The sequence below is a fragment of the Colias philodice genome, chromosome 14 (genome assembly GCF_061535455.1).
Source record: "Colias philodice isolate Cphi_HAF_F1 chromosome 14, ilColPhil1 Martin Lab GWU primary, whole genome shotgun sequence".
NCBI classification, from domain to species: Eukaryota; Metazoa; Arthropoda; class Insecta; order Lepidoptera; family Pieridae; genus Colias; species Colias philodice.
The window spans coordinates 3,423,777-3,436,777 of record NC_143099.1 but is presented as its reverse complement, the minus strand read 5'-3'; the positions used below and the strand labels follow the sequence as shown (position 1 = coordinate 3,436,777).

Genomic DNA, 13,001 nt, shown 5'->3' with positions numbered 1-13,001 from the left:
TAACAACACGGGAGGTCAGTTCTAATTCTAGTTTCTTTATACTATCTGTAACTAGGTAGGAGGTCAGACTGAATGCACTTATTATCCGTTCATCTAATTTACAAACCAAACTTAACACCCTTCCAACTCCCGGCGACAACTTGCTACCACTAACTCATTAAACAAACAAACGGCCGCGTTTGATCATTACATAAATAATTTCGACCTTATGGTCACGTCCTAACGATAATTATGAATGAACGACATTTCTCGACTTTTTCCTTTTGTTCGTTCGTTCAGAGGGACCGAGTCAACGCAAATATTCGTCGACGTGTGAATATGTTATGTAAAGATGTGAAATTGTTTCCAGGCCCGACTCATGGGAACGACTTTCTGGTTTGAAATTAACTTTTAAGTTGAATTAGTTTACTAACTAATAATAATTTGATGTATACTTGGGTATTTAAGCGGTTCACAGTTGGATTTCTTTCATTTCTGATAAAAGATCGGAATTTTGCCCCAAGGAATATTAAGCTCAAGCTTCAGCCTAGTTAATTTATTAATTAAAGATTATATTCGAACATTCAATGTGGGTTTTTGTATGTGATGAGTATTTCTGTACAATATTTATTCGTGTATTCTTAATTCTGTGGTCTAATTAAAACTGGATTAAAAGAATTTTTTAACAAAAAAATTAATATTGATAAAAAACAACCATCGTTACCATACTTATCTTTCAATGGTAATTTATTTGTTATTTTAATAAAAATATTGTTGTTTTCTACGTATAATTCAGGATAGTGTCTGTTGAAACTTATTACTACCACATTTTTTTTACCACAACATTAAAAATACACAGTCAAAAGGGTAAAGAATCTCATAAAATGAAACGAGAAAATAAATGTAATAATAATTTAATATCACAAACATAGCCATTATGTTTGCGCAGTTATAAATACTATTTGAACTATACAAATAATGATTAAGTCATAAATACACTGGCTCTGTACTTTACAATAATATTATATAATTAACAGCTCTATTAAAGCTAGTCATATTTCTGTAACAGCAATATAAATAGTTAACAAAGAATTCGAGTTATACTAAAATGAAACTAGGAATTATAATGTACAAATTAAATTATTTGTTAGCAGCCTCAACCGCTCCACCGTCCACGCAACATCGAGAGAACATTCGTCTATTAAATATAATGAATCCACAGATGCGACATTCAACTAAATAATTTACTATCGACAATCAAGTTTGGTGGAATGAAATTAACACTAATAATTTCTACATACAAATGTAATTTAAACTAAAATGAAAGTACGAAATAAATAAATTACCTTGACTAGGACATCGGAAAATTTAGAATTAAGCTGCCTCGTTATTAGCTGCCAGTTATTCAATCAATAAATAATACGATTTAATCCATAACTATTTACAAATACATAAAGGAACTAATTCGCTCTAGACCGAAATGGCAATGTAATGGCAAATTCATTCACTATCAACAAGTGGTGCGTAACTAGAGATTCTGGGCCGAAACCGAATACTGTTTATGTCAACATAAATAAAAGCACCAATAATAATTAAGTAGACAGCCCGAGAACAATTATACATCATTATAAATCGTGGCAGTCGCACCGCAAACCAGTTGCGGTACAGTACTACCAAAAAATAAGTTCCGGGACGTTACCGCCCAGCTCACGTCGTTCTCGAACAACTTTAGCCAATAGCTACGTTCACGTTGCATTCGACTAATATCACTGGCAACATCGCTCAGTGCGCTCGACCCACGAGTAACCGATGCAACTTATGTTTGTGGTAATACTGTTTTAATACTATCTAGTAGAAGCGTTTTCAATCCTGTAGCGAGTCAACGTCGTACATCTTCTGGAAGACTTGGGCGAGGTATTCTAAGTAGTGCAGAGTGTCGCGGTACACGAGGAACGCATTACCGATGTTGTTCTTCATGTCTGGTACTTCCGAGTCCGGTAATGCTGGGATCTTTAGGTTACGAGATAGCATTAGCTCCTGCAACAAGAGAAAAATAACATTAATATTTATTCTAACACAACAAATTTATAAAAAAACAATGAAATATATCTATTATTATGACTCTAGGTTTTTAAAGAAACATGTTTATCGATGAATGTCATCATAGTTTTCAAGGATCAAATATATACTTACATTGAATAAACAGAGCACTGCCCTAATGTCGTGCATGGATTGCGTGATGTTTTGCTTCAAACTGGCATCCGAAGAGATGTGATCGTTGAGACCCTCTTTACTAATGTAGTACAACCCAGCGACAACCATCTTCAAGCCTTTGTACATTGACGGCAGCTCAATATCGATTTTTTTCTGTTGACAAAGAAATGGGCGATTATTATAGAAGAAAGCTACATTAGACTAAATAAAGGGTAAAATCGTTTTACGCAGATGAATAGATTTATATTGCCTTTCGAAATATGACATGATTTAAAATATGTATTTGGACTAGATGTCAATTACAATATGCACTAAGAGCATATGCATTACTACAATTTAAATCTTTTTATCAGTCCCAAATTTGAGGATCGCGATTGTGATCAAAGCGAGCACGTTGCGAAACCATTGTGTTCTCACGTAAACGATAGTCGGCTGACAACAGTGAGTGCCACCGACGATGTCGATTCTTTGAAATCGATTGAAAAACACATACGGATGCACGTTTTTGGCATCAGCGAATTCGCCGCCCTTCGATTATAAAACAATCAAACTGCGTTCGTTAAGTAAAAGAGTTTGTTTTGATGATAATTTAAGATTCATCGCAATTATATCTCATTTAAGGCATTGAAACAAGTCAATTAAAGTATACGTACCATTAAATCTCCCAAATATTGTTCGGACATTGGCTGATAGGCGATGTTGTCTTTGGGAAGTCCATCTTTAATATCGTTTTCTAACCAGTCAAAATTTCTTAACCACTCCGTCCCACTCCACTCCTTAAGTAACGCGTCATATGATTGAAAACTATGTAGTTTTACCTGCAACAAAAAGAAGAAAACATTTAGAACAATAAATAATTATATGTAATACATAAATATATATTTAAGGTCTTGTGACGAGACAATATTTTCATAGTTCTAAACGTTCATGTATATCGCACCGACACAACCTACACAAGTGCGGAAAGATTAGTAACGACAGAAATTGCTTTACGTGGAATAAATCATTATCCGTTTATAGTGTCCACAATCCTCGTTCAAAACTGATATTAAAAGTTATTGCAGTATAAAAGTCCATATTCATTCTAACTAAAGATATTTTATTTTTACAAAAGGGATGCGCAAAGGCATCGTGCGGATAAGTAATTGAATAAAGATTTCTTATATGAATTTGCCATGTGATGGGTCCTAGAGAGACCCCATAGCTTGGTTCCCGTGTGAGTGAATCAGCGTCGTCACGGCACAGTCCCGTTGTTCTTTGAATGATAAAAATAGAAGCGCTAGTTAGTACGCGTTGATTGACTTTCATGGAAAAGACGATTGAACGGAAGATGAGCTCGCAGCGGTTTCCTCTAGGATCCATATAAATAAGGTTCGCATGTTCCTCTCGCAGTCATCTCTGTGAATTTCTTTGTGAGGCTACTTGACCAATGTAACTTTCGTCGTTTGGGGGATATAATGTAAGTAGAGTTTGTGTGCTAGTTGAAGTATTATATTTATCATTTCTTTAATCGTAGTACGTAAAGATAAATAAGATTAAATCACAGATGAATAGTAGAGATGAACAGTGTAGAGAGAAGTATTTTAAAGTTTTAAAAGTATTTTGATTGGTCATATTATGGGTCAGCCAAGGTCGTGTGAAAGATAAGATCGAAACAGGAGGTCTGTCCACTACCGCCGACACGTCACGTAACAAAACCGTTTCAACATTAAAATTTGACACTACGAACCCAACATACGTGACCGACCAATACACATCCAATTGCAACCATATTGCAAAAGCACAGAGTTCACTATACCGTAACACGGGAAGCAGATGCAACTTTGATTTGATAAAAATTTTGTGTCCCTTTAATTTTCAGCGATTAATGTAAAATATTATTGCGTAACAATAAGGCTGATTAAGCGTATACAAATCGTGTCGAACAACCGAAAATTATTGTATTGTGAAAGATTTTATCTGTAAGTTGTCGCAATTTTGATATACAGTTATTTGTTTCCCAAAAACTATTGACGAAACAATGTTACCTAATTATAGAGGATTGTCATAATATTTCTTTTTTGTTACTTTTGGTGTTTTGCAAATTTTTGCCTTTTATAAATTTGATGTATATTGTCATTTAAACAAAAGCATCTTCTTCTTTTAATAAACTAAAAAAGGCAACTGTGCTATCATGATCACGAGAGGAATGTGCCGTGTTGACAATTAAGTACCTGAGTAGTTGAGCACTAAGACGCAGGTGTTCGTCCGGTACGTCATATACAAAACCTTGGACGCCATAAACATTATTTGGAGCATTATCTTATTGTAAATTCTGAATGCAATAATAATCCAAATAAAACGTAGTCTATTTTTTTATAAACATTATTTGATAATTAAATTATATATGTGTTCTGACTTCTGGTAATTAATTTATAAATCTTTCAGTGCGTTTTTTTTTTATTGGAGCTACTATAAATAAAGCAATAATAAAAATAACTTTAAATTGGCTCTTGTATGCAACAATGCATTCGCAGGTCCCGTGGGTGGGCATCATCTAAGAAATTTGACGACGTAGCATCCGGATACTTAGCTTGAAACATCGGAAGCTTATCAAATAAACATGCACCCACACATACGCGCAACATGATATATGTACAGCACACGTGCGCACACGTATACATCGCCGCAGACAGCCTGTCGCCCGTGTGAACAACGCTATCGCACTAAGTATGTACATATTGTATGTAATGTCATGTATAATTCAATGTTTATGTATCGAGAAACGTTACGGCATGATAAGCGTCGCAGATGAACTCCGTCCGCGCCGCGCTCGCGTCGCCCGATCGTCTCACGTTGCATTTTTAAAGCAAAGAATGTTGCCTCTCGCCACACGTTGATGAATATCAAAGTAATTCAACCATCAAAATATGATGCGATAATTCGACACCGACGTGGTCAAAAAGCACGAGTGTTGTGGCATATTCACACGGTGGCCGGTGCGGAGTCACACAGTACCGGTAGGGTTCGTTGAATTTGTTATTGCGTTCTCAGTACAGCGCGGCCAGTTATTTATAAGGAATGGGCTGACAAGAGATATGATAACTCGAGTAATTTGGATATTGCGCTCTATATGTCACACGGTACCTTTTCCTGTTACATTTTTTAATTCTTTGTCATGAAACAAAAATTTAAAACACAAATTTTGAATCACACATAAATTAGTAATGTAACAGTTTATTGAAGACATACATATTTTGCAGCCAAAGTAACGAGTATACAAACGTCCTTGTAAATGACACAATAAAATCAGATCGTGCCAAAGCTTTGTCTAAATCGCAATAAATATGATACATTAGTAGCGAATGACCGACATTAAGGGGAGAGACAGAAAAAAATCGTCGGGCAGGTGTGTCGTGCAATACTAATGCGCAATCAGTATTCGATGCGTATGCGCACCGTCCTGTACTTCGTTCCGGCTACTGTGCGTCGATAATGTCATTTTACGACGGGGAGGCAGCAGTGAGCGGACAGGACGTCGCCGTCGTTACGACCGGCGAACCTATTACAAATGCTACCATACCTCATACGCGAACGTCACTCGCCACAGCTGGACTCGACGAAACGATGCCCATTCATTGTTTCCTTTCCATTGACTGTTCGACATTCAATCATTCTCTGTTATTATCAATTGTTGTCGAAATGTATTCGCTCGCACTTACATCGGATGTCACAATTTATTACCATGGTAGAAGGTCATCCATAAATGATTCGAGGCGCGACGGCGACATCACATTATTGCTCGTTGATCGGGCCACCTTACTTCCGATTCGGAAATATTATATTCTCGGGATTATAATGATTGAATTGTCTCATTGAAGATTCTTATTACTCGACGTTCGGTCGTAAAAATTCCTGAATGCAAATTAGATCGTCATCGCGTCGGAGAGCGTGGAGGTAATATGTAATTTTTTGGGTGTAAACGTAATTGGGGGTTTTAAAATGCGTTCGAAATGAAAGTCTGTCGATGTGGCCGATTTGGCGTCAAATAAATGCAGTGCAAAAATATAATTAAAAGGGAGGAAGCGGCAGCGGCCGGACGTACAGAGGCGAAACCGGCGGCGCCCGCGCCGATGCAATCTCTCTTCCACGCCATCCGACGCGGTGAGAAAATGGCGCTAAAATCGTGCTCGTAAGGAATTGTTAATGGTTCCAAATTTTGGAGAAATTTTGAAGCAAATCTCGTGTTACATATCAATATATTTTTATAGAGGAAAACACACTGCATTTAGCAAAGTACCGCCGAGCACATGCAGATTCATTCATAACTTTATTGAATCACATTAAGCCCTAAAGGTATGTACGATGTCCTTAGTTTAGTATTATTGGTATTGGTCGGTCGCAGGCTGCGTCCGTTCATTTAGCGCTACGCGGCGGGCATATCGATGCGAATACTACGGTGCAGTTGTCTCGTCACTCTCAACCACCGTCAATGAAAGTAGAAAAAAATATTATAAAACTTAATGATACTCACAAATTTGTCTTTGTATTTTGATGTCGACTCAAGGGCGTTTCTTGCTTGTGACGCAACAAGTTTTGCGAATTTTGCTGAGTATTTTGACGTTTTGGTCTGGAAAATTATTAAAAATTTAGTATGTAATTAAAAATTATGAAAATTTGATGTGTTACTTCTTTTAGGGCATTAAAATTCATTAACACGATAAACTAAAATTTAGACTAGAAAATAGTAAAAGTTTATATTTGACTATTGCAATTAACGTAAAATACATTAAACTTATACCTACATCAGAGGCATAATCACAAGGGTTTCCCCAGAGGCTGTTCTCCTCTGTGGAAGATCTACGTTGTCTGTCCATAATGCGTTTGTGAGGTGCTGCCGTCGACTGCGGTGAGAGTCCCCCCACCAGGAGAACAAGGCAAACTGCTGCACAGACGTTGACGTATCCTGCAAGAATAAATAATCAATTAAATGCTTTTGAATTACAAGCAGGTCTAAAGATATGTTTCATGAGTATTGTTTGTTGATGTTGCATTCTTTTCTAATAGACATTGTCGTAGAATAGAAGCTCTTGTAATAAGATGAGCTTTTGCTTATTGAAAACGAACAACTTTCTTTTGCATCTCGTCAATGGATCGGAGAAGTTGTTCCGTATGCGGCACGCACGGTGCTATCGATTATGGTAATCGTTGAACATCCGATGAATAAATACATCGCGGCCCAGAGGTGGACAGCCTTTGCTAATTGTCCGGTGAACTTGCGTGAATCACTAATGCGGTACAATTTAACGGTGGTCGCTGCGCACCGGACATTCTTCCGATATCAGCATGACTTTATTTTTTTATCAAAGAGAAAAGGGACTATATTCTTATACGTATTCTAATTTCTAATATTTTACAAAAAGTAGAAGTAGAAGTAAATTTGTGTATCCAAATAAATATATTTGTTTAAGTCACTAATATTGTGTAATAGGTACCAGATAAATAACGTATTAATTAATTCAAATATTAGCATAAATGACAAATTTGTGTGCAGCGCAGTCAATGACCTTCATGGAGATATTTTTTTGCGAAAATATTGTACAATTAGGTAATAATGGGGCATTTTGGCGTTACTCACTGATGCCTTCTTATTTACTCTTACTGCTTTGACTCAATGTGTGATTCATATGTGTTATGTCTGCAGCTTTAGTGACTAACGCTACAAAAATTTACGTTATTTTATAGTAAAGTAAACTATTTACTATGTTATGAAAATATTACCATAACATATGACATTACAAGTTATATCGAAAGTTTCAAGTTAAGTAAAGCTTTCCAAGTGCGCAAGTATTTTAAAAGCAACCCAAATGCATAACGAATCGCCGATCGTGTAAAATTGTACGAGTTTTTTATTTATTATTTTTACCTCTCGTTAGCGAGTTTTGTGGCGATTTTGTTGTTTAGCCTGCGGCCTCCACGGCGGCCAAATAAAAGAAAATTATAGTTATAGGGAGCTTCGCCGCTTATTATTTAACTAAGCTCCGAACGGAACCCGATTATCACACGCCCCTTTAAGATAAAAAGAAATCGCAATACATATATTCCTTTTCACTTTTTTAATGATGGCGCAAACGAATCGCCTTAATGTTAACACAGCCCTAACTAGACGTGATTTAGTTATAGATACCACAACGCTTAATTGATACAATAACAAGATTGTTACAGTTGGAACACAAAAGGCCACCGCAAAGGCGGAGCCGGGCAATAACGATCATGTCAAAAGAAGGTCCGACACACAACACGCGTTAAACACACGATCATAACATTTTATTAGTGCGCCGGTCAAAAGCAAGCAACCGCAGCTCACCGCCGACAAAAGTTCACCAAAAAAAAATAACAGGTCAGCTCGTAAAAAGATGTAGAGCCGTTGATCGTTACGACATCTTATAATTTTGAGACCCTTCCATCATCAAAATGCTTAAATAATTCACGTCTAATCTCTTTTTAATCAAAGCGGCGCATGCATTCGGATCTTCCATAATGTTGTGCGTACATAAGTACATTACGATACTTTGCACGAAATTTTGCCAAAAAACAAAAAGAAAATTTGAGTCGGTTAAATGAATTATCAGATTCCAATAGTATCTCGTTTAAAGGATCAGTAATTATTATGTTAAAAAAATATAAATGGACAATGAGGAGACTCGATCGAATTCCTTAGCCCATTGAAGATCTGACCGACCATAAAAACCGTAGATACCTACACGTAGGTAATACACAGGTTATAAGGGGGCATAAAAAAGTAGGGACCGCGTCGGAGGTCGGCCTGACTACCCGAGAAACAAAGAATTCGTTTATTTTTTAACAGCTCGTTCGTACACAAAAGGAGGCTTCGCGGCACGAAAAACGACCCAAACGAGAGTACCTTGTTAACCTTTTTAAAAAGAAATCGCGCGTCTGCTAACTAGAATTTTGACTCCAAAACTGAGAAGTGCGCACCTCGGTTCGCCGGACGTGGAAGGCGCCTGCGCAATTATTATGTAAATATAGGACATCAACTTTCCATGCGAGCTGCAACTAATTAATTATGGTTTTATAAAAAGTACAACCGTTTAGGGCGATGCTATCAATTCATTAATCTGAACTCTTTTGTACTTAGCGTTACGTAAATTCGTTTACATGAGACAAAGAAAATGCATTAAATTAACATTAAATTGGGTTTTAAATTGAGATCGGCCGTTCATCATTTTGTTCGAAATGGTTAACAAGCGAAGTGCTCGTAAAATTTGACTGCGCATAATAAGACAAATTATCGCATGAAGTCGCGCGTGGCGGTGCTTATCATACGGTTACCGGTGATGCTCATTATCAACTTATAATCACTAAACGGTAATATACCCTCAGCGAGGTAGATTGACCCGATCGCGAAAAAATGACACGACGAAAATTTTCATCAAATTAATTTAATAACATACCCACCTTCACAATTTGCTGAGTAAATTTTTACTCTCAAATTATGTGTCGCTGAGGAGCGCGTTCTTATTTTTTTCTTAATTACTAATTAGTCGAGAATCGAGATGAAAGAAAACATCTAACCTGTACAGAGCTGTGTATGTGTGACTTTGTAATTATAATTATTGTCGTGTCTCTCTGGAATAACTGTCACTAATTGTCGCAGCGGGTAAATGAAGAGGGGTTTGTTTGAAAATGTAGCTAATGACGTAATCGCAGGCTTAATGATGCAGACATAGTTCATGAAATCGAGCGGCGATTCAACACCGCTATTAAACTATCAACAAGGACTTTTTCTCGTTTACAGAAATGCCACTGTTTTTAGTGCGCGTTGTAATTAGATTTCTCAAGTATGTAACTTAGTTAAATAGGTAGGCACTTTGAAGGCACAATAAAAATATTTTCTTTCTAAAAGCTTGTCATTATAAAACATACCTACTTGCTCTTTATAATGTTTTAATTTAAATATTATTTTGTGCCTACTAGTATTATTAAATAATTTATAAGGTTAATGTCACAAAATTCATGTTAAAATATAATGCAAGTTCGTCTAATTATTTATGTTTAAATAGTGTTTAAAAAATACATTTTATATACATTTTATTTTTATTTTTAAATACATTTTTGATAGTTTCTTATAATTCAAAATTATAATATCGAAAATGAAACATGAATTTTTGAAATAAGCCGCAGATTTTTAGTTTGTGAACCATTTACATTTTTTTATAATTTTCTCGATTATTTTTTAACGGGACATAACCTAATCTATAGGGATACGAAGGTTTTTTCTTGCGGATGTAAATTGGGTTTTTCAAGACACAGACTCACGACACTATAGTTTATAGGAGTGAATTGCAATATTTTAATCAATTGTTATTTACATATTATCTACCTATTTAAAGTTAGCTTCCGGGAAACTTAAAATATTTAGTTAATATATCTCCCTATATTTTTTTCCTTTTCATAGGTACTTTAAGTAGTTAAATTAATATTTAATTGTTTCTTTTCAATGTAATAAAATGATTAAGTAACTGAACTCTTTAAATATCACTAAAATTACTTGATGATGATAATATTTCGGTAGAGTTTCGTATCAAGATTATTATCAACAATATGAGGGAAAATGAATTTGCTAATTGCTATTATGTATTATTATATCACAAATATATTTATATTAAGAAATGCTCATTCAATACTAGTAGCTTTTACAATGAGTAGGTAGTGTATTTATAATATGTACCTAATTACTTATTACTTATTTATTTTTATTACCCAAATTATACTTTGTGTAACATATTGGATTAGCTCGTTTTATGTTATGATAATTATATGAGATCATTTATCATGATATCAGAAAACGTTACGAATAAATCACAGAAGTTATTCAATTTGAACATATTTTATGTGCAATTTAATTAGAATGATTACATGTCAAATCGGATTTATTTTAAAGTGTGACATTTAAATAATTTCATGACCCTATATAGAGTGCAGTCAAGCAAAGTGAGTACTAATTACGAAACAGCCCCCTCCAAAGTACAGACATAACTGTACGACTGTTAAAGGATAGAAACATTTAGTTAGGTATGTCATTCCGGTAACAGTACGTTGGTTTAATTGCAGTTTAAGCCTAGTTAGTTACGTCTCTCTTCGTGTTTAACATTGTAGAGAGTGAGCCAAGTTTTTGTGCATTATGAATTAATAAGCTCGCTCAGATTTTAGCGATACTAGACGCCTAGAGTTGCTACGTTGTCTTTATTGCGGATATTTACACTAAACATAGCGTCATATTCAATACACCATTAATAATGCTAAGATAAGATTTATGTGGTACATCCCTGCGATGTTTACATTTTTGTTTGACGAAGCTTCACTAAGCGTTAATACGTGGACTTTCATTAATAGATAAAATTTAAATAAGATTTAAAAATTTTAAAAGTTGATATTTATTTGATGAAAAATAATTAAAAAGTTTTAATGGAAATTAATATATATGGGGGGTTAACTAGTAATAAAATAAGCTTACTGCTTCTGGCGATACTCGATCTGTAGGGTCGACATCTGTCCACTAAATCACTATCACAGTCACTATTTTGGGTATACGATCTGGTCCTAGAGCATTGTTCACAATCTGTCGGCCTATGTACGGGGCCCGGGAAGGACCGGGGACACGCGGGGCGGGCGCAACAGGTGTCTGACACATCCATCTTTAATCTAACTATCACAGTGCCGGCTTGTCTGAATGACGCGAAGCACGGGATCTTAGTATAATCCATAACCATCGATCACAATTGACATCCCCAAAATTGATGTCACACGCGTCGTGTCAGGTGAGCGACTAAATGAAATGGTGTGACGGCGCGTATGATAAAGCCTAGTACTCAGAGCACATGGTTTGGCTTGGTGGGGCGAGGGAGAGCGAATAGCGTTTGGGGTTCTCCAGCGACGGCCAATGATGGCCAGTAAAACGTCGAAAGGCGGGTCTCGTTCCCACCCAGCCGAGAGTACCTCTATGTAGAGGTCCGGGTCAACGGTAGATAGGGGTTGAAGTTTTTCGCGCGTAGGAATATTTCGATGTGAAATACCGTGCCTTGCATTGACGTCATATGCGTTTCATTAGAATATGATACTTTCATCTCCTTGATATTCGATTATTAATTTTTATGAGTCATTTAAAATTAACGCAACATTTTTTATTTCACATTATCTATTGTCTTTTTATATAAATAACTAGCGGTCCGCCCCGGCTTCGCCCGTGGTACATAATATTTACGTTTTCTCTACATAAGAACCATCCTCGTACTTCAAGGAATATAATAAAAAAAGAATTATCGAAATCGGTTCAGCCGTTCTCGAGTTATGCGCTTACCAACACATTTTGCGATTCATTTTTATATATAAGATTAATATTTTGTATTTATTGAGACTTTTGGATTTACAATAAAAGCAAACAATTAGGTGTATAATTTCTAAAAAATCCTAAATATAAGAAAAATGTATAATAATGTACATATATACATAATGCATATAAAAGTATAATTTATTTTATTATATAATAGGTACCTAGTTATATTAACTATAGTCATTAAAGAATTTCCCTAAAAAATAGTTTTATAATTACATATTTAGATCGGCATCTGCTAAAAGTTCAGTTATTTTATTTCAGTTTGACTCACATAATATGAACGCAGCTACTTTTCGAATTAGTCATTGAAATTTTCAGTTGAGTCAGATGCTGGCGGATATTGCACGATACGCATCTCTATTTACTTTCTCTTATAATTATCTTACTTAAGATAATGCACCTAATTACTTAA

The 13,001-nt window shown here is 35.5% G+C and overlaps 1 protein-coding gene across 1 annotated transcript; it reads right to left on the bottom strand.

Moving 5' to 3' along the window:
* Positions 1 to 877: 877 nt before the first annotated feature.
* On the bottom strand, positions 878 to 12,039 carry LOC149482724 (uncharacterized). The gene is made up of 6 exons (XM_089703307.1): positions 11,711 to 12,039; positions 6,978 to 7,138; positions 6,707 to 6,802; positions 2,847 to 3,011; positions 2,173 to 2,346; positions 878 to 2,016 (listed from the first exon to the last, which is right to left on the bottom strand). Exons 1-6 carry the CDS (start codon positions 11,964 to 11,966, stop codon positions 1,843 to 1,845), a joined length of 1,026 nt encoding a protein of 341 aa, XP_089559433.1. The 5' UTR covers positions 11,967 to 12,039; the 3' UTR covers positions 878 to 1,842.
* Positions 12,040 to 13,001: the final 962 nt, after the last annotated feature.